This window comes from Nematostella vectensis, chromosome 6 (genome assembly GCF_932526225.1).
Source record: "Nematostella vectensis chromosome 6, jaNemVect1.1, whole genome shotgun sequence".
NCBI lineage: Eukaryota > Metazoa > Cnidaria > Anthozoa > Actiniaria > Edwardsiidae > Nematostella > Nematostella vectensis.
In genome coordinates this window covers 4,323,267-4,346,235 of record NC_064039.1, presented here as the reverse complement: position 1 = coordinate 4,346,235, position 22,969 = coordinate 4,323,267, and the positions used below count along the sequence as shown (strand labels likewise).

Genomic DNA, 22,969 nt, shown 5'->3' with positions numbered 1-22,969 from the left:
AGACAGATAAAATGGCAAAGTTGATCCGGAAAGTTGACTCGGATAACTACGGACTTTGAACAATTTAGGACACGAGAAATTGAAATAATTTATTTTTTATTAGCAACCACAGCTAGTGATGCAGATTGAGTTATTATGGAATATAAACAACAGCAAACCCTCTTGCAATGATTCTTATGTATATTTTCCCTGCTTTTTCATCAGCAATGCAGTAGTTTCTCATCCTCGCCACTTTTCCTTATCCCTCGGGAGGCATAGTAAGGCTTTGTTTGCTACGCACAATGCACCTGCCACCACTTGGTAAACATACTGGAAACTCCCTTTCCCCGTTGCCGTCGGCTTTGCCGTCGTCGTTCGTCGGTCCCTTATGTCTCTCAGATGACATTGAGATTGCCAAAAATATTGCATAGCAGCAAGTTTGAATTTGAAAAATACACAATGAAGGATAATCCTAGAGGCCTCCTATCTTATTTTTCAGGGAATCAGCTCTTGATGCACCTGTTCTGTAGGATCTTGCAGTGAAACTGTGAGACTGGTCAATGAACTATCTTTTATGGCTGTTATTCTGACGGTATCAAATCAAAAACGTTTTTTTGGTCTCTCTTTTACCAGGCAGCGACTACAGTAAACACATTAAGCAATCCCGCAGCAAATGGTTCAATGAGGCTTGTAGCACCTCTAACCTTCCAGTGGTCATGGTCATAAGCACAATATTATCAGCTGTCAAAAAAGTTTTTTTTTAGAAATATGTAACCGACAGATAACTAGCTAGGTGATGTATCAACCATAAAATAATAATACCTATTAATGTAACAACAACCATAAATGTAATAACGCGACGTTAATCCCATTTATGGTTGTTGTTTCATTTATGAGTGACTGTTATTAAATCTATGGCTGTTGTTACTTTTATGGGTCTTATTGCATTTATAGGTGACACATGATATTTTATATATTGGCCATGGCTTGTCAAAGAGCTCAGAAGACATTGAGGCTCGGACTTCCAGTCCAAAAAGTTACGACATTCTAGACTGTACCCTGTTGCCCTGTGTGTGGCGTTACCTGTCCGCGCGCAGGGTAACATGACAAGCAGCCTTCCTTATACACGGATGGGATATCCCATCTCGATTGAATTATAGTTCGATCTCAGTGTGTACGAGTCTGCATAGGATCGCACAGACCCGTTACGCGACCTGAAAGACGTTCCTCGAAATGACCAGCCGGTTTCGCTGTGCAGAGAACGCGACTCTCTCAGCAAACCACTGTATGATTTACCCAGCATACAAGCGCAGGCGTACATTAGGTGCTTCTTGAAGGCTTTCCGGAAGTCCTTATTCATACACGCGTAAATGATCGGATTTAGCACACTATTGACGTAATGCATCCACTTGGCGACGAGGATTGATTCGGTGGGTAAAGGACGGCATGCCTCGCAAAGACCGTACATTAGATTTAACACGAAGAATGGGCACCAACAGATGACAAAACCTCCTATCACTACAGCTACCGTCTTAGCAGCCTTGATTTCCTTGGAAAGCAGGAAACGCTTGGGTTTGCCTTGAACGGTGAGGATCATTTTCTTTATTTGGTGACGAGCGGTTGTGAACATTTTCATGTAAGAGCCGGTCATGATGATGAGAGGGATGATGAAACAAGAGATGGTGACTGCAAGCTCGTAGACAGGTGGAGGAGTGTTCCACAAGACTATCTTCAATCCCGCCATGATGGCCGCAAAGATCCAAATACAAGAGATCGCAATTTTAGCCTTCTCCGTTGTGACCGTGTCGTGATACGTGAGAGGCGACGAGATACAAATACACCGCTCCAAGCTGATGAAACACAAGTGAACTATCGACGCCACGCCACACAAGATGTCCATGAAATTCCACACCTTATTAAGCCAAGAGGAAAGAATCACAGACGGACCACCAATAAGATACGCCGCCCACACCGGCATGGAGACCACAGCCACGAGTATGTCCGCCACTGCCAATGAGATGATGAAGAAATTAGTCACAGTACGCAGCCTGCGAAACACCCAGAATGCACTGAGAACTAGCAGGTTCCCGAACAAAGCCATGACGATTATAATAATCAGGAATATTGATGAGACCAGAGTAACATTGTGGTCTTGCTCTGGGTATGGCGTGGTCAGCGGGGAAGATGTTGTATTGTTCATATCTTACACTGAAAAGAAGAAAACAGAATTTTTTTATTCGTTAATTTCAAAATTCTACACTTTCGCACGAACAAAATTGAGGTTAGGTTTCATGGACTGGTTTTAAATATTTGAAAGGCTAAAGGACAGGATATACAAAATGGCACCCAAGCAATATCACAATATGGTAGATGAAGGGCGAGCTATTCCTAGTATAAAGAACCTCAGCAAACCACTATTATAACTATTACTATTATGACTTGATCGATCTCTTTGAATGCTCATCAATTAGAGATGGCTCAGGTTACAGTCTTTCGACTTTTTTAATCTTCAACTGATGTTTCACAGAAAGAGGGGGGGAGGTTGTTCGATGATTAGCCCGTGTAAAACACAAATGACAATATACCCCTTCCACAATATATAGAACCTAAAAAGTTTCTGTTCCAGAGGCGGATGTAGCTTTTTGCTAAAGGAGGGGGGGGGGGGGCTGCTCAGTGAAAAAGAGGGAGGGGATAATTATTTTTTTTGTTACATATGGCTTCCTGGCCGCCCAAATAGGGGGGTTTAAGCCCTCTAAACTCTCCCCCTAGATCCGCTACTGTGTTCAGTCTACTCCAGTTCGAATGTTGTGGATGTTTATAACGGCTGCTTGTGAGGCTCTTGTAACAACGTTGCTTTAAATATAAACAAAGAGTTGTATTGTTTATAATAGCAAGTTTTCGCAAAGTAAGTAACAAATTATTACTTCTTTTTGGCAGATACCACTATGAAAAATGACAGTTGAGATATTTTCCTGATTGATATATTGATATTGATAAGGGATTTTCATTATCAGTCCCTTAGACTGTTTAAAATATACACTGCGTATTACACTTTGTAGCCCTTCTAGTACAATGCCCTCTTGTAAACCTCAGAATATACTGGACTGATCGGAAAACAAACATAAAAAAAGAATAAATACAAGCGGGGTGATTCTGAACATGCTTACGACAGTTGCGTTGTCAGATTTTTTATTACCAAAAAGAAAACTCGAGACATCTCAAAAATCTTGCATATTGGAGAATCGTGCAAGTGGATAAGTGGCGAAAACAGCTCAAATCTGACATCTTGTTAATAATATAGGCGATAAAAGCCAGGGAAGCTCTTGTGCACACATAAAGAGCATTAACTGGTTTAACATATCTTTTCTATTTTGTATTACAATTCTATTTTGTTTGCAACATTTGCGTCAAAAAGTACAAGACAATAATAGACTTCAGTTTCCTTTGTCATAAATCTAGGTTCATTAGAGAATGTTTTTTATGATTTTTGTTAAAGTGATATGTACTTTCAGTACATTTTAGGATTAATCTAGATATTCAACGGCACGCGATAAGTGAAAAGAAAACCTACACATAAACAATGAACCATGTTTTCTCGCGTTACTACTTAGGAATCCAAAAATAATAAAAAAGAAGGAAAAACAGCTCCCAACCTTTTCTTGTTTTCTTGACACTCCCGGCAGCACCCTTCAGAATTCCTTGAAATCGATATGTTTAAGGGAATGTTGTGCTACTTATGGTGTATCGGTGCTACTTTATAGGGCTTTAGCGAAAATGTTATAAGCCTCGATTTTCAAGAAAAGCTTAATCTGAGCTGAGGTTGCGCTTTGATTCTTCCGGGATTTCACGGACTTTTGAGAGAAACAATAGCCATATCTTATTGATAGCCCTGAGTTTGGGCACGCAGGCGCATTCCAAAAGTGCGTGAAACCGCAAGTTTTGTAATGTGAGCACGCAGGCGCATATCAAAAGTGCGCGAAACCTCAAATCCTGTAATGTGAGCTGCGGTTGATGATAAACAACACTAAACACTCGTGGACAGGGTATTTTTCATACCGCTATCATCTAGAAAACATCCATGTTGGGGTCGGCGCTCTATGATCTCAAAAAATCAAGCGGAGAAATTTCAATATTGGTCAAATCGCAAAAAAGTATTTTCAGAAATCAGATGTTTTTAATCCTGAAGCACAAACACCCCAGTGCTCTAGGATCTAGAACTTTCATTTTTGTCGGAGCGCCCGCAATAAAGACCATTGGATCTGGTATACACCCCTTGGCTCTTGTAACTGCCCGTAATTATTTAGCAGTTTAATCCAATTAAGAGCGTATGAAGATATCTTGAAACTTATTCTTCTTCTTTTGACTTTTGGGCAAAATTCTTAGGCGGAGAAAAATAACAATAGATTCACTATGGTAGAGGTAATAAATAAATAAATAAATAAATAAATAAATAAATAAATAAATAAATAAATAAATAAATAAATAAATAAATAAATAAATAAATAAATAAATAAATAAATAAATAAATAAATAAATAAATAAATAAATAAATAAATAAATAAATAAATAAATAAATAAATAAATAAATAAATAAATAAATAAATAAATAAATAAATAAATAAATAAATAAATAAATAAATAAATAAATAAATAAATAAATAAATAAATAAATAAATAAATAAATAAATAAATAAATAAATAAATAAATAAATAAATACATAAATAAATAAATAAATAAGGGAACAGGGTCTGGTTGAATACTTGATAAATGGACTATGCAAGAAAAAGAAAGCTTTATTACACATCGGGCAGAATGGCTATTGCTTTCTGTACAATGGCGCCTAGTTCTCATAAAATATTCATGACTTCTTAGTTTTGATTGGTTAAGCTTAATGACTGCTTCGGGATTTGAGCTCCCATAGGTCGTCAAACATTACCGACCTAATGACTAGGTGTCTAGCGGCAAGTTTAAAATGTATTGTGATGATGTCTTGAGTCAGACATGCAATAAACAATATGTTGGGCCTCCAGTGTAGGAGGGGGAAAAAGCCAGAAGAAGATGGTGTTTGGGGAGTGGTAGGGGATAGAAGGTGTGAGGGAGGGGTGTGACGAGAGGAGGGGTGTGACAGAGAGTGTATCAGAAAATGCAATAAGCACGGTTTGGTCTCCAAGTGAGTGCGAAAAGAAAATGATGCAGAAGTGCTGGGAGGGGGTGTAATGAGAAGAGTGTGTCCAATGAAAATGCTACAAAGAGTCAAAATACATTGTTGGGTCTCTGTGCGAAAAGAAAGAGAGGAAAGAAAGAGAGGAGAGGCGCGTACCCAGGTTTTGCTGAGAGGGTGGGGGGATACGCAGTCATCCGTAGCATATGGAAAAAGGACATTGGTGTAATGGCAGGAGTGTGTCAAAAAGTAAGCTACAAAGAATCAATAGACACTTTGGGTCTCCAAGTATAGGGCGGGAGCAAAACGAGAAGAAAATACCGTTTCGTTCGAGAGGGGTGGGGAGGGGGAAGGGGAGGTGTAGGGGGGTGGGGGGAGGAGAAGGAAGGAGTGTGTTACGGGAGGGGAAGGAATGAGTACTGTTCTTGAGAACGGATGAAGGTTTGAGTTCCGAGGGTGTTTGAGGGCACGCTTAAGGTATTTAGCTATTTCAATATTCCATTACAGGGATACCAAGAAAACCAAGATCTATGGGGGAGTCGTCAGGATAGCGGAGTTAGAGTCACTTCGAGTCATATATGTTACTGAAATTATTTAAAATCAGTCAACACTCGCCGTGATAGTCAAAGTTGACAGTACAAACCTGCACAAAGACAAAATGGCGGCTGGCAGAGAGCCTTTATGTAAAGCTTGGCTGCTGGTGATGGGTAAAACGTACGACCCTTAAAACATATGTGCAGCATATGGTAGAGTAAAAGCTTGCGGGGTGCTTATGGAATTTTTTTCTAATGCTGTCGGTGGTGTTTGCAGAGTTAAGAAGCACTCATCCCTTCATCCGTTCAAATGTTTTAAATATTTCCTTAAGCCTCTTAAATAACTAAATAAGTTCAGTATCTGTAAAGGCATCAACAATGTCAAGAAATGCAACGGAAAGCTACGCCTGTTTCTGCCTCTTTACCATAAGGAAGGCTGTACTAAACTCCACGGCTCTTATGTCTTTAATACTTTCACTGGAGACAACTCCATTAACACAGTTGTGGACAGTTATCAGTTATAACAGTTATCTGCGATTGAACATTCCCGCTTGAATTCATACATAAAGCCTCATTAGGAAAAACACGGGACGGAAGCGATCAGCTATGAGCGAACAATAGAACAATGCACCAACCAATACCAACCAACCAATGTTGTCAGAATGACGTCACCATACACAGTGAGTGTGTTTGAGAGGGCTAGTGGTAAGCTATACTACATATTACTCTGTAGCCTGCTTGCAGGCGGTACTCGGTGTTATTATCGCGGAAAACCCTCTCCGTTCGGTGATCGGGCGCCATCTTGTATTTTAAGACGCGTGGAGCCATATTACTCTGAAATATTATTTATAGTAAACAGTGATATGGAACGCTGGTAACATGTTGCCAACTCATTCATTGGAAAAAAGAATTCATCAGAATGCTCATTTTAAAATCATATATACACAGTTTTTTATTTAGAGTTTTTGCTTAAACTTCCGTGTTTTTTCTTTGATTGATTCAAACTCAAACCTCTCGAGCCGTTCATGAGAACCGGCGAATCACTTTGAACCTTCGTTGTCTGATCTTTTCCATATACAAATTCAAGGTTTTCAGAGGTTTAACGTGGTATTAGTGGATTTCAAAGGCAGTCTCTCATGAGGAGATTAACAATTAAATTCAAAAAGCATGGGAATATTTTGCATTTAAGTCTACTCTGTAGGAGAATCATTCACTTACAGGTGTTTTTCCATTATCTCAGAGCAACAGCAGAAGTCAAGCAACTTAAAAGAAAGCGTGCCGCGCGCGACCTTATCACTTCAGCATCAAATTGGGGCGTTTTCCCCGAGGCACAAGTATCCGATAGACTTGAAGAATACACTGGACGTCAATCACGAGACTTCCCTATCGAAGCATCAAAGAAGTATCTCTTTGTACGCGCTATCTACGAATGCCGAGAATCTCAAATTGCATAACTCGCCCGAATGCCTCTCAGAATACGTGGGAGAGGGATTGGTGATAACATTCAATGCCCTGGTGCTTGGGCAGCGCGATTGGTCCAACAATTCCGTCTAAACGAGCGCCGACGGCGTTGCTCGATCTGTCAGGCTTTCAGCTTAAAATCTAGCCCGGATGAAAAAAAGATATTTAGACCTTTCCAAACAACAGTCGTGCTGAGCTCTTGACCCAAGCTGAAGCAACGGGAGCAGACAAAAATTATTCGGTAAGTGATTTTAACGGATTGTTTTACTATCGCGTTCTAACCGTATTTCAACGTCCAGAGGGGTAAATTTCAAATTCCGATTCAAATTCAAAATCAAAGTGAAATAGATTTATGTTATTTCAGGCTGTAGAAAATCTGAAAATAGAAAGCTTTGTTCAGGATTGAGTTAGAATAGTCCATGCCTGTTCAGGATTGAGTTAGAATAGTCCATGCCTGTTCAGGATTGAGTTAGAATAGTCCATGCCTGTTCAGGATTGAGTTAGAATAGTCTGCCAGGTGTTCGCATGGTCCAAGACGACCCAGCTGTGACAAAAAAATGTGGTTTATTCGATATCTGTACTAATCTTCTGATTGCACTTTCCCAATTTCTCAGTTTTCAGCTCGGTTTCCTATAACATCAGCCAAATCAGGAATATTAAATGAATACTATTGAAACGGCGGTAAAACATTAACAAATACGATGATAATTGTTTGATGAGCCCACTGACACCTGAAGCGCATGCGCAGAAGATGTGTGAAACACGAAGGAGTTTAGTGTCTCGTGAAAACTGGGAAATCGATTTCAATATAGACCCGAGGCTAACACTATTGCGAATGACCATTAGTGAATAACAACCTCACAATTATCAGTACTCTTTGTATAACTCTAGTTCAATAATCACGTGATTGAAAAATAAAATGTTAGACCCAAACATCTAAAAATATAAATTTCTGCTACTACAATCTCCATATAGAGATTGACCATAATAGTATAAATAAGAAAAGAAAGTAAGAAACGAGGGAAATAAACAGGAATTATGAAAAAAAAATATGTATAAAAAGACCAATCCAAGGGTTAACAATCTGTGTTTGGAAATTATAAAACAGTTGAGAGTATTTCTTGAGATAAGTGTTAAAAGTATTTGAAAAAGACAATCACTTAAATTTTATAAATTTGACATCTAACGACTACCACAAACCTGAGTACAAAAACACGAACAGAATGAAATTTGTCATCTAAGCACTTATTTTAATTTAATTAAATTTCTATTTTTAGAAAGGACTGTTGTTTCAAAGATAGCAATTGTTCTGAGGGCATGGCTGTTATTTTTCAGTATATGAAGGCAGGCTGCTAAAGATGTAAACCGGGAATATGGAATCGCCTAGTGGTCACGTAACGATAGCTAGCCAACACTAATGGCCGAGAAAACGGGGTTTTGCTCTCCTTCCGCAGACACACACATACACCCCTTTGTTCTAAGAATCAGCTGTTCTAAGAACCTCTCTAGTTAGTCTTATACGCTAGTGTTTACTGTTTTTTTTTACCTCCCACTCGAAGCAATCTCTATATTGGACACAGTCAGTGGAGTGGAAAGGCACTTGATAACTTCATAACTAAATAAAGAGTGATTTGGGTAATACTTCGCGATCATCAACGTCTGAAAGGGAAGTCTGAGAGTTGCTGTTAGTCTAATCACTTTTGAGTGATGATATGTGTCTCAGGACGACAGTTTGTGAGCTGTTTGAGGATCAGGATATTCAATAAAATCGCATCAAGGTTTTCTGGTAATAAATACATCCATCACCACTATCCATCACCAAAGTTGGCAATGCCTTTTTTACGAATACAACACTGTCTTCTAGAAGATAAAGAATCACGCGTGCTGAGATGCGAACACTCTTTGACAAATGGCACTAAGACATGCTTTATCTGCTCTCAAGCGGACCCCCGGAGTGTCATGGGCTTGAAAATCCTACCATTATCAGTTTAGAGGGAGAACGTGCAAATAATTTTTCTCACGATCTGTAATGCGCTGACCACGTTTTCCAAGACACGTAAGTACAACAATCGAAATCTCTAATTAGTATCATGCCAATAGAAAAATCGTACCCTCCTTGGTTTATCAGGTTAATTGCTTACAAATAAACTTCTGAACTTTAATTGCTTCTAAACATGGTAAATATAATAGATTAAAATAGCGGAGCCAAGCACTGATCTATGATTTAAAAAAGAAAAAAAAAGGCAAAGACGTAAGCCGCTTTCATTCGCCTATTTATTTTGATAAAATATTTTGTTTTAAAGGGTAATTAACTCCGGAAATCCAATACACGATTCTGTGCTTTAAAGTACATTTAATTTTGGCTAAAACCTGTCTCAATTATGATTATTTCAAAATATTATCATTATTATTATTATAAAGGCAATTTTGGGCACTTTTTTCACTAAAAGTAGGATAATAATCAAGAGGAGATCGGAGCTTTGACAATTTTTTTTTGTGAAAGAGAGCAATGTCAAAAAATTTATGTACATTTAGTAAAAATACGGTGACATTTCCCCATTTCGGAACCTTTTCACCTGCAAGTGTTGATGTTTTCCCCTCTATTATTTTTCTCTAAACGTCTACGGTACCCCGCTTTAGAAATCTGAAATCTGTAGAAACCTGTTTTCATCGTAGCTTTAAAAGCTCCCTTACTTTCTTTAGATTGATAGAATCTAAACTAAAGAACATGGAAGATTATATATATATATATATATATATGTATATACTATGTATATACTATCCAAAAAGGTGTCGGTAAGAGTACACAAAAGCTCTCTACAGTAATTGATCTTTCCCAAACATTTGTCTTTGCTATTTTGACAGAGTTGTTCGATAATGCACTCAATATCCTGGTAGTCTCGATAGTTTTTATTAAAACCGCACTTCATGTGTTGATACGTCACGCGATCGAGCCAATCGACTGACTCAAGCAATTTGTTCCCTGTCTATAAATATTTCAACCCTCGTAATGTCACTGTAGAGTTAACAAGTGGGGCGGATGGACCGAAATCCAATTAATAGTTGCGTGATATATGCTCCGCTGGACGGGAAAAGACATCATTTATCTGAAGAGAGTGTATCTGTTGGAGCAAGTCTATAAAAACATCTCCAAACCTTAAATCATAAAAAAGTAATTTCGAACATGCACTTCATTCGAACTGGTGTAAAATCGTTAATGTACTATTAATCTCTGAAAGGTAAGGCACATATTTCATTTCAAAAACGAAAACGTCAGGTTATTCCTTTCTCGAGATAAATGCTATTCCAAGTCTTATTTGTACTATTTATATGATTTTAAAATGCAGTTGTTTCTAGGTGGTAATATTCCTAAAACTTGAAAAAGGAGTGTATTAACGGTAGTCTGTCTATTCTCAGGTTCAGCCGCAAAGTGATTCTCAGTTCTGCCCGATCATCGTTTATATCAGGAAGGTAAGGATAAAGGTTATGAGATCTTCCTACTTATATATCTTGTGAAAATATGCCATTAAGTGATGATACGGCCTTCCTCACTCAAGCACCGCACGCGCTGATATTTTTTACTGGAAACATTGCCTCGCCTAAATGCAACTTTTAACTTTCACGTCTTCGCATATCATCGCTCATCATTCTACAAATGAGCAATTTCTCCACAATGAAGCATTATCATGCTAACTGGTAGCTCTTTCCCGAGATATTATACCTTTCTAATTATTCAATGATGATAGAGTTTAGGAAAACATTTTTTTGAGTGCTATATTTCACCGTCTCCACGTGAACAAAAGGGTTTGTGTCTGTCAATGATTACAACAGATATCCATCCGTGCAGGTGGATGTAGTGTACACTGCGATTCAAAAATAATCTTTTTCTCTCGGTTAGGGATACCGTGTGAATGGAGATCGATGTGCAAAAGCACATAAACAAATCGATCGATCCGATAAGCGATAAGAAACTATGACATAGGCCACGAAACACAATTTTGTAATTAGATCGAAAATTGGAAATAAATGTAAGAATGCCTGCTTCTAATCATATAATTTTGACTGTAGATAAAAAAATATATAAATACATCTAGACTGACCGTGATTTTTGCGCTAAAAAGCATAAGGGAAACTCTGCATAATTGGTGATATTTTACTCAAAAGATATCTGTTCACATTACCATAAATTAAAAAATCATAAACACCAAAAAAGTGTAGCACATAAAAACATCAAATGATAGCCATAAACAAAACCATGGCAACAAAAACATGACAAAAATATGCTTCTAATGTCGCATCCTGACTTTTGAAAAACACGTTTAGAAAGGAAAGAGTCTTTTGCAATAGATAAAAAACAAATGAAACATTAATTAAAGCTCATCAAATTATTTATAAAGTATAGAGAAATAGCTACAAATTTCACAAACCAAATTTCATTGTATATTAATGATATTCATATATAAATCATTCGGGGCAAAAAAACCATTCCACTATCCTAAATCCTAAAGGAATATTAGAAAATGACCTCTCCTCAATCCAACACAAGTGTAATAAATGTAATTAATGTCTTATTAACGCGCGCCATAATACTCTGTGCTGCATGTTGTAAGGTGCTAAAAATACAGCGGCTTTCAATAGTCTGCAAAATCTCCACGACGATTTTCAACAACCGTCTTCTTGCTTCTTTCAATCCTTGAAGCGTTTTCATTGGCCATCATGGTCTCTTATCGCGTCACCTATCCCAAGGCGATGATCAATCAATAAGCACCAAATGTAATTCCGTTAGATTGAATGACGGAAGCCAAAAATAGGAAATTATTGATTGGTCTTTCGCAGAATATTGCCAATCACAGTAAGACGCCAAAAAAGTGAGAGCCGTAAAAGGAACAATATGCGAAAAATAGTGTGACATAATATGAGCAGATGTAGAGAGCCCGTTTCCTTCTTATAGCTTCTCCTTTCTCTATTCTTTAATCATTTATACGCGAAAAAAAAAAGTGATTCGTTCTCTCAGTGACGGTGTCCGCTAAAAACAAATCGGGACAGGTTCGCATAGAGGTGCCACTCTATGCATTTGAAAACAAATATCATATGTGGGAAGGCTGGTTCTATATGATATCCATTTTTTTCTTAAACATAAACTTGATACAGAGTCATGCATCTTCTATTTTGTCCAGTGTACTAGATAAGGGTAAAGAAGTCCAGTAGAGACCGAATCCTTGCTTTCGGTCCGTTGCTTGTCGGGAGATCGTTGTTGTTGTTGTTGTTTTTTTTTTATCACAAGTAACCCGAAGATAGATGACACCCTCTCAAACGCCTCCCCCCCCCCTAAGGTTTTTTTTGCGAGCGGAAGGGGGATTCGTTTCAGGGGTTTCAGATATCATATGGTCAGTTCTTTGCTAGGTTTGTCTGAATATGATCTGTGCTTAAGAAAACCTTGGGTCCCAAGACTGGCTAAACATCCTCCGAAACAGAGTCTAATTTGCAATTCACAACCACAATAGCACGTCGCCGAATGCCCTTTGTTTTTTTTTTGTTGTTTTTTTTGGCTGATTTATTTTTCATTTTTATGCAAAACATGTTTATCACAAGCGGCCAACAACAATGGCTAAACAACTACTATAATTTGCCATGGTTTTTAGTGTAATTTCCTTGTCTTACAAATATCAAAACACGAAATACAAATAAAACAGCGAAGCCATTCTTTCGCTGTGATGTAGCGGGTATTTATTTTTTTAATAAAATCTTGCTTTTATTTATTCACTTTTCGCATTTAAAACATTCACAATAAACGTCGACGCTAAAAGTGGCGAATCTCCATTTGCTTTTTTCTTTCCTTTTTCTCTTTAAATCAATTATATTGTTATCTATACATATAGGTTAAAATGCAATTATGGTAAGTAAGCAACACAGCTGCCCTTAAATACGAGTAACCTTTTACTTTGACCGTTTACAAAAAAAGAAATCTTTTTAAATTTTCATTGGATGCGAGCAAAATCGTATCCGATAATATAACTTAAGGACGACAAGAGAGCGATTAAATATAATGAGATTTTCCCCTAAGGTAATGACCTCGACCGATGATATTTTTTTCAAACAGCAAATATACAAAAATGTGCAAAATAATATATTTCGGTTGTCTGGGAAAAGGTTTATCAGGTATAACGAAAAGAATGGTCATAAGTACGTAAGTTGATTTAAAAAAATTACCTTTTAGCAATAATCTCCAATAAAAAATTATTCGAAGCACTCATCTCATGAATATTTCCTCTGTCTTTTCCACGATTAGAAAAAGTGATCGTTTGGTGTTCTCTTCTCGCATTTCGCGGATGCTCGCCAGAGGGCTGCGGGCAAGCCATAAAACACGAAAATCACATACCTCCTTGCTGTTCTTTTCCCTCTTTGCTCTTTGCAAAGCAATGTCTAGCTTAAAATTGATGATTGCGTTTAGTCCGTCCTCATAATACGATTACACACTGTCCCCTCCTTTAAACGCCATTTCGAGAGGCCAACCTCTTTTTTACACGCATTGGTTACGAGTAGCAAATAGCTTACCAAAGATAGGTTAAATATATCAGCGCGATATTAGCGAAGCCGGTTGGCCAGCGCACAATAACACTTATTCTTAACACCTGCATCGAACTATAAACAAAGAATTTAGAGCACCATCCTGTTTGAAAAAAATAGTTTAATTAAATAGACTCCGCCGAGCATCGTTATTTGACGAGAGTGTTTTTTTATTCCTAAGCGAACAATTCGCCGGGCATTCAATTCACAGCACAGGGAGGGTTGTTTTGGGTAATTCCTCAAAAAAAGGAAAACCTATAAGCCCAGATCGTTATACAATAAAGCGCAGAAACTGCTTTCAAAATTCATACTGATAACTTTCCACAAAGTGTAAAGTAAACATGGCGCGTATTCGCTATTCTCGTCACGAATATAGTATATTATGCCCTTACGTTGATCGTTGGATCTCGCATACTTTATGTACTTGCCTGTGGTTTGCCTCTTTTTGCGCTTCGTAAACAAATTCCCATCATTTTTTCAACATTACTTTTTGCGCGGCACGCATTCCATATGGAAACCCCGCTCCAAACAAATTATTGTTTTGTTTTCTTTCAGAAAGAGATTTTATACGCTGGTGTATACCATGAATTACCGGGTTGGCGGGATATTTCATATAACGCTACCATACTGTAATGAGATCTCCATTAGTAGGGAATCGGATAAATCGAATAAGCAGCTCCCAACAATAAATCCATGCTTCTATATAAAGCTTGTATTGATCTACTGACTGCAAAGGCAAAACGCTTTTTTTATAACAGCAGTACCATAGTTTCGTGTGTGACACAAATTCTACAATATTCCTGATTTTATACAGCCGTTGTAACGTTCTAATTAAAAAGTTAAGGGTCAGCTCGCATATCTAACTCGTCTTTACTGTACGCTGAGGCGTTGGTGACGCAGCCATGTCAGTTTGCCTATTAAAAGTCACGTGATTTCTTAGCGAAAGTCGCTTATTCACAAAAGCAAATATGTTTTTCCAATGTCCCAAAAGGCTAGCGTGCTATTTAAGGCATTTAAATTTAATTATTTTGAGACGAAACTTCGCCAATTTCAGAGACTGAAAACAAACTTAATATTCCGCAACACGAATCAATTATCATCGAAACATAGTCAAGGTGGTGCCACTTTTCAGAATGATCTCTCATGTATCGTAAGGAGCACGGAATTCTTAAGGCTGTTCAATAGAGAGAAAAAATATTTTTTGTAACACGGTATTTTCGGAAGCAGCAAGCAGCAGTAATTGCAAATATTTCTCAATTAAAAATAGTCAAAATATCAAAGGTTGCGTTCGTTAACCAAAATTATAAAAATGGTCCACCAAAAACTGGTAGTTGGATACCAAATTTTCGTCTTAATAAAACTTTTTCAAGACAGACAAATGAAGAAGTCTTATGAAAGACGGAGTCGAGTAACAGTAACAGCACTGGAATGTATATTTAATAGTTTTTAATTTAGTAAGCTAATAAATCAAGATTTTTATCACCTATCTTTCTCCCTATGGAAGCCATTTTCTATATTATCGAGTAAACATTTATTTCTACATACACCTATTCCAAATAAGGTTGCACTGGAGAATCTATTGGTCGTAAACCGCAGTGGTTCATGGGTAACGTATGTCTGAATTCTTCTACCGGAACAAGATTGCAACCCATAAAGCACTACGGACTAGGAAAAAAAACATGGATTCTCCAAGTGCAACCTTATTTGGAATAGGTGTATATAACATAACACATATGCGCTATTCAGAGACGGATTAGGACCTAACAGATGCAATACTTTCTTGGTACAGTTAGTAGAACCTCGATATAACAATTTAGCAAGGGACCGACATTTAACTGTTGGCGGTACCAGAAACGCAATATCGGGGTTCCAAACATGACGGTGCGCTGAAATTACTGCACGCAAAAAAAAACATTAGTAAGGTACACTTGTGATTTGATACTTGAAGCACGTACAATTATTTACTCAAATCCTTACCCTGGCGACTCCTTCGGCCGATTTTCTTACGTCTTCTTCTCTCTTTTAAACCTTTTTCTTCGCTAGGGATATATATTCTTATCTGTATTAGATTAGATTTACGTTTAATGTTTTAAGGTAATCATTCATCATTTTTATTTTTAATTGTCCAATGACAATTTCAACTCTATAGGCAATCGTGTATATACAATTTCTCAAAATGTGAAAAAAATCCATGGCAGTACAATTTACCGACTTAATTCCAACCGACTTAATTCCAAGATACAACCACAGTTAATTCCTAAAACTTTGAAAAACCATGGATCATTTCTCGACGTTGATGGATGGAGTGCTTTTGTATTCGACCCCCACAAGGACCCTGGATCACCCACATTTCGACCAAGGCTATCACTCTTTAGTGAAGAAGTACTCAAAGGGCTCAAAGAAAGAAAAAAGGACTTAATCAATAGGAAAACAAACGAATTACCCAAAACAATTAGGATCTTTTGAAGATTGTGAATGATTATATACTCTTTGTGTCTATCTTCATTTTGGTTTCCTATCGGATAAATGGGGATATCAACGATTTGTTTTTATTTTCCATTTTCCCTGGCTCTAATTGTGAGCACACGCCGCTTGAGCCAAACTGTCGGTACTTCTTTGAATCAAATATTGGTAATCAATGGAAATTCTGTAAACATTTTCGAGAGAATGACTCTACTACTGCCTATTATAGCGATTTATAGTATAAATACCGCAACATCGATACAGTCGTCAAAAAGGCACTTGCAGTTGAAAATATCGATTCGTAAGTTCTTCGATAAAGTCACAGGGATTTTAAGTTTCCAGATCGTGTTTACAATTTCTATGGCTGTAGGAAACTTTGTACTAGTCCGGGACTTGTTAAAAAAAATAAATAAACACACTAACGTCTATTGGCCGCAGATATACATTTAAGACAATGAGAATCGACTAATAATATGGCGGAGTTGAACCGGCATCTTTAGATGTAGGAGTGTTTGAGACGTCAAGCAAAGAGTCCACGGACAGCCTTTCAACATACAACTTGATAAACACGTCGTATGCAGTTTGAAATCAAAGTTCACTACTAATTCTCTACCCGAGAATTTACCAAATTTTAAGAACATGCTAAGAATATGCCCGAACTGAGATAACAGCAAAATATTGTTTTGATGCGTTCTATAGAATGCAGAATCAAATTGTGTTCATAATAGCAACCTTTAATATTATTGCTATTGATCATTTGTATAATTCTCTTCCTAAATAATTTATTGGGTACCATATTTTTATTCACTAGAATTTAAGAACATCGTTAAGAACTTTTTAGCCTTGAAATGCTCCAAAAATAAGAACGGCCAGCCTCATCTGAAAATTAGACGTTGTTATAAAAAAGAGTGTATATTCACAAGTGCATAGTTGCATCTCTAAAGCAAACAAACCAACGCTTTTGGTTATATTTATTTTTCTAAATGACTACCTATTCCTAAAGAGTACCGACACCTTCAGAAGAATGTACAATGACGGAAAGGGAATATATTTTTCTAAGCTTGAAACAATAAAAAGAAGAAAGTTTTAGGCTCAATTTTAACACTTTATTCCATTAGCGAAACATCAAACTGGGTGGACAAACCATTCTGTAAACTATCACTTTTTGAAAAACGGTTATATTTAGGGAGAACGAAGACAAAGTGAGCCAATCGAAGGCTCTGTACTCGCTCATTGCATCAGCCAATCAGATGGCTGAACCACTCGCTTGTTGCGTTAGCCAATCAGACGACCATTGTGCGCTCATTGCAACAATAGTGAGATGAGTCTTATGGATTTTCATGGAAAGCGAAGGCCAAAAAAGAAATAAATTCACTGCGTGGCCGACCGTTCGGGGAAATCATTTAAATTGATCTAGAGAAAAGCATAAAACATCGGACCAACAAAATAGCTGCTTTGGTTTTTATATTTTCTTCTTTGTTCCATGATCTTGCCGCTGGTTCTTAGAAATTAAGAAATGACTCGTTCATCTTCGAATCGTTGCCTTGAGGCGTTTTAATGAGAAAAGCTTATCTTAATGAGTGAAACCTATATCCGAAACTTTACAAATACGAGCCGTTTGACTGTGGAAACGGACTATAAAAAATATCAAGTCCTTTGATTATGATAAATAACCTCTTTATCTCAAGTATACGCGCAGGAATACCGGAAAACATCGGTAACTACAAAGTATTTCCCCTTTGCTTTTATCGTGTACCGCCATCCCATTTTGTGTCCTCAAATTAACATCATTGAAGCTTGAGACGACATACTTTACTCAAATCCAAGATTTCTCCCATTGAACAGTACGACCAATGTTAGAGATAAACCAGTGCACAGCACAAAATATTGGCTTTTTGAAGTCAAGAGGCCTATATGCTGTAAGCTATTGCCAATTAGTAAGTATATCAGATCGTATGATCTTTTAATCCGTCTTTAATTAAAAATCCGAATCCTCGATTTGTGGATTAGCAACGCCTCATGAATGTTATAACGTGATTTGAAGGACCGTTTGTCTCAGAAGGCCCCGCGCACCTCGGTTGTTTTCGTATAATTTGCGACGCGAACAATAAGTCCAGCTGGGCTAATCTTCAGAATACATTTGATAGAGGCAGGAGTCTTGTGGCAGGCAAAATATTTTGGTCTAACAGGTATTTTTGTGAAGTATCAAATGGGGTCTACACTGTGGAATTGAAATACAAGATAGTAGTGTCAAAAATAAGGTAAGGTCATTCACATTTGGCGCGAAAATGGGCGAGAAAGTAAGAGAAGTTTTGAATACGAAAGCAGGGAAGTTTTGAATACGAAATGAAACTAGCTTTGACAACTACCTGCTGTTATAGGGCAGCTAATTCCGACTTTTTGAACGACAGAAAACCTGTGAGAAAACTACAGGGTATGGAAGTGAAAAATTACGACAGAAACAGAAGACTTCTGAAATACATATGAAACTTTTAATTCAATTAATGATATGACGTCTTTAGTTCTCGTCAATTTTGATAAAAGTATACAAGGCTAAACAGGGGGCTTCTCTGTCTTTTTATTTAATAAACATCCGCGAATCGGTGGAATGGTCTGACACGGTTGCTGACAGACATTTAATCCATTTTCATTGACTTTGAATTTGTTTAATGGCTAGAACCAAAAAGGATATTGGACTACAGCTGAACTACAACTGAAATAACAGTTACCAGGACAAATGTCAGAAATTCAATAAAACTGATCCGGTTTTACGCAGCGCTGCGTGAGGCTTCGGTTTGCATTGCACGCTTTCCGAACTCTAGTACATGAAGTATCTCTTCGACTAGCCCGTTCTCTTCTTGACTGCATACTTATTTTAAAAAAAAAACTACAAAGTAAAAAGGCTTTTTTTTCGTTCAAAAATGTATTCACCATTATTTTATATAAAATCCAGGATGGATCCAGGGGGTGGGGGTGGAGGCGGATTGCCTCGCGGGTTCCGTGCAATTTTTCTATTATCTTTTTTCTTATCCATTTTTCTAGTTTGTCCTTTTCTAGTTTTTCATTTAACAAGAGTCTGGATCCGCTGGAGGCTATACCCAGTAAGTTATGCAAACAACTTAGCTAAAAGAACAATAAGTGGTAAAAAAAAATGTCGAAATATCCTTAAATTCAAATGTAGGCAATAAAAAAATCGATAAATGATGAAATGTCCTGAAATTGGCAAGTATAAAAATCAAGTGTAGATAACGATCACCAGCAGTCTTGATTAAAAACTGGCGTCAAACAATCGGAACTTTAGTTTTATATCAGCTATAGGAAACAAATCTTCAAGAAAACTTGAGATTCTTGAGATACGACGAGCTTGCGTTCTTCAAAAACTGCGCGCCCCACAAACGACAATAAAGCTCTTTAAGCGACGAGAAAAGTCAACGCTTTTCTTATTTCACCGATGATCAGCACGTTTATCGGCCTTTGATCAGCCTTTCCCGGTGAAAGGACAGTGTTTGAGGTGAAATTGATTGTTTGTTTAGAGATAAATCGGCTTTTTTACTTTGCGACGTTTCTGACACAAAAGGCCCCTGGATTAAAGTGTATGTAGAACTACCAATAAGCACACTCGATTTTGGCAGATCGCGGTAAGGAATACAAAACATCAGAACATTGCGAAATTTGAAGAGTAGTGGCGGTCACGGAATACAAACAGTCTGCGGACCAGACACCCAATAAAATAACCACTGAAATTAAATTTGAAAAAAAATCCCTTGTACAGTAAAATTGCGACCTATTTGGGGTGAAAAGCAAGCGCGAACTTTAAAATTTAAAATAAGATTTTAATGGGCTTCCCCGCCCAGCATGTCAATCAAAATATTCGAGGGCTATCCAAATATACGATTGAAGCCGTAAATGATCGTAAATTGCCGCTATCATTAGGCTTTTTTAGCTAGATAAAAGATGACCCGGTTATGCTGCGACTCTACTTGTCTCTCGAGTAAGAAATAAGAACTAAAAATATTCAATTAAAGTCTTCGAACATTTACTTGCGGTATTGTTCAAAAAGATCAACAAAAGAACAACAACAACAAAAACTGATTGTATAATTTAACTTAGACATCAGGAATGTGTTAAAAGAAAACAAGAAAGGCAGGGATGCGCCATTCATGCTGTCTTTTCATCTCAATATCGGTAAGCGGGTAAAGCGGCTAGCTAATTTTATCTGTAACATGCAATATGGCTTTATTTTGACGGGACGAAAAATTGAGCTACTTATGTTTTATCTCAGTGTTTTTTTGCGGCTTTTTTAATGTTTTTTTTTCCGAAGTTCAGGCAACATTTTCTGTGAAAAATGCAGGTTCAAAGTAGACTTAAAATATAAAATGCAAAAACTGTGAAAACCTTGAGCATACCTTGTAGAAGCATTTACAGTTTTTTGGGTTGATATCGTCCTTCCTTGAGCTTAAAAAAATAATGTAGATGATCTATTTCCTGGAGCAAGCTAGTTTTTCCTGGTGCCGCCCCTTGAAAAAACGGCAAGGTGCGACCGGAAATGCGACCGAAGGTGCGACCGAAAATGCGACCGAAAACGGCCCAGTCCGTTTGCTATACTACAGTGTAATATAACAGTAATGATATCTGTTGCTATCTTGTATTTATGTAGATATAGCAACCAGGCTATTCGGATAACAGGTAAATAAATCTATCTTGAGGTAGACGACTTGTAGAGTACAGTATTGTACAGTATTGTACTGTAGAGCTTTCCCCTTAGAATCAATAAGGGTTAAAAAAAGGGAATAAACATAATATATTTTTGTGTTGACAGTTTTCCTAGCATGTCATGTTCATTTAGATGTTCATGTATACACCTATTTCAATAAAGGATGTAAGTGCAAATGGCGAATGGCAGGTTTTTATGGGAAGCAATTAATTGTAAAAATAAAGTTTATAAATAAACTCAAGCGATATCAGAACCACATAAATGGATAGCCGTATGTTTTATTTATATTTTTCTGAATTTGGAACAAATACTTTGGGATCCATGGGTCCTTTCGGTCTTAGAAGTGCCATTCGTCAATGGCCATTTTGCCATTTGCACTGATAACGTTTTTTTTGAAATAGGTATGTATATACATAGATGGTGTTATTACCTCGCGTTGTTTTATGGTTAATTAAACAAATGGCAACAAACTTAGTAATTTTTTGCCACAACAGTTTAAATACTATATTTTTCCATAAACGAAAGCTTATCGTAATCGATGTAATGTAAGCCAAAAAGTAATCTCTTTTGCAAATACGACTCGCATCTGTCAAATGAAAGACTCCACGCGCTGTTCAGCCTTGGATTTCTTATTATCCGGTTGGTATACATGACAAACAGTACTCGTAGCCGTTACTTAACGTCCTTTTACTGTGTGAATGCATTTCACGAAAGCATATGTCCCAATTGAGCCAAATAGGCAATGGATTGTGCAATCAAATCTAAATCTTCAAGTAATCAGATTTATTTTATTTTTCCGCAAAGAGGTTTTTTCCTTTTCTTCATACAAAAATCTACCGAAACTTACAACTGAATTTCGCCTAAGAATTTGGGTCCAAAAAGATGAACGATCACCCATACGCTCTCATCGCGAATGCTGTGAATATTTTGATTTCCATATTTTATTCCCCTATAACAACCTAGAGATGATCAAGTACTGAGAATTTAGATAGGATTTTCGGTAATCTTAAACGATCTCATTAAATTCCCTCCACCCTGTCAATGGGTGTACAACTGTAGATGGTGCGTAGAAGTACCGTTTTAAGTTCAGTAAAAAGGTTTTCAACACATACCTTCTATCGCTCTAGTCCACCACAACAGTCTCCCTACGTGCTTTCTAGTTTCCCCTTCTGAAAACCTGAGCATTACAATCTCGCTCATCACCATCCATCCGGGGCAGGGTTAACTGAAAACCCGAAAAAAGCAATTAACTACTTTGCCATATGCAATCAAGGAAATATGACATACCAGGTTGAAATTCCTACCTAACATTTATGACGAAATGATCTCAAAACGATGATTCCTAAAAGAAAAGAAAACAAATATCATAAATATTTGTTATCTTAGTGTCTTGAGTATTTCAAAAGCATCTTACTATTATTGCATACTACTTATTAGCCAAGCACGAGGTCCGTATTGAGAAATCTCAGCCCGCGGGCTTTGTACAGGCCGAGGTCTGTGCAAAAAAAAAGTGCTGAGATTTCTCAGTACGGACCGAGCAAGCGAATATAATAAGTTATTTATTAAATGGCTTTTTGAAATATTTGTACGAAAAGGAAAACTTACGCTGCTGAAGTGAAAGAAGGAACTATTTCTGGATTTACAAGCCACGATTGCTCAACTCCAAAGCTCGAAATAACGAGTCGATTTGTAAAATGGTCTTTGTCATTGCGAACAAAATCTTCACGAACATCAACATTGACATTACAGCTACTGCAGAAAAGCGGCAACAAATTGCTATTACAGTGTAGAACAAAACCGGAAAAATTTTTGTAACGACCGCAGCAACGCTCAACAGCCAATCAGCGTGCGCCATTCCACCGGAAGTGGTTGTTGGCATATAATAAAGGGAGTTATTATTCATCTTCTTTTGCGTATCTTCCGTTTCCCATCTAATCATATAATGACCTTCTTGCTTTAGCAAGCTCTTGTTCATATCAATGACGGAGAAATTGGCAGAGGGGAATAACAGTTTTGAGAAACTAATACATCCAATACTCAGCTCGTTGAGATCTTGGTCACTTGGCATTTCCTTAGCTCGATTGAAAGCA

At 37.3% G+C, this 22,969-nt stretch overlaps 2 protein-coding genes across 10 annotated transcripts in view; one reads left to right on the top strand and one right to left on the bottom strand.

The window, feature by feature from the left end:
• Positions 1-79: 79 nt before the first annotated feature.
• On the bottom strand, positions 80-22,099 carry LOC5506693 (tyramine receptor 1). 5 transcript variants are annotated; one of them, XM_032375111.2, is made up of 2 exons: positions 21,992-22,099; positions 80-2,187 (listed from the first exon to the last, which is right to left on the bottom strand). In XM_032375111.2, the coding sequence occupies exon 2, from the start codon at positions 2,177-2,179 to the stop codon at positions 1,100-1,102; it is 1,080 nt and encodes a 359-aa protein (XP_032231002.1). In that variant the 5' UTR covers positions 2,180-2,187; positions 21,992-22,099; the 3' UTR covers positions 80-1,099. The 5 variants fall into 5 exon arrangements, with proteins under 5 accessions (XP_032231002.1, XP_001627392.2, XP_032231004.1 ...); XM_001627342.3 differs by lacking the exon at positions 21,992-22,099 and adding an exon at positions 13,515-13,759; XM_032375113.2 differs by lacking the exon at positions 21,992-22,099 and adding an exon at positions 13,346-13,505.
• LOC5506694 (probable G-protein coupled receptor No18) overlaps positions 6,935-22,969 on the top strand; it is a 30,371-nt gene continuing 14,336 nt past the window's right edge. The window contains exons 1-2 of one of the 5 annotated variants that reach the window (XM_032375115.2): positions 6,935-7,376; positions 10,553-10,606. The gene's annotated coding sequence lies outside the window, so the exon portion shown is untranslated. Of the gene's footprint in view, positions 9,192-9,893; positions 10,607-18,193; positions 18,427-22,969 lie in introns of those variants that run through there. The other 4 variants (XM_048728552.1, XM_048728551.1, XR_004294449.2 and 1 more) reach the window with 4 other exon arrangements.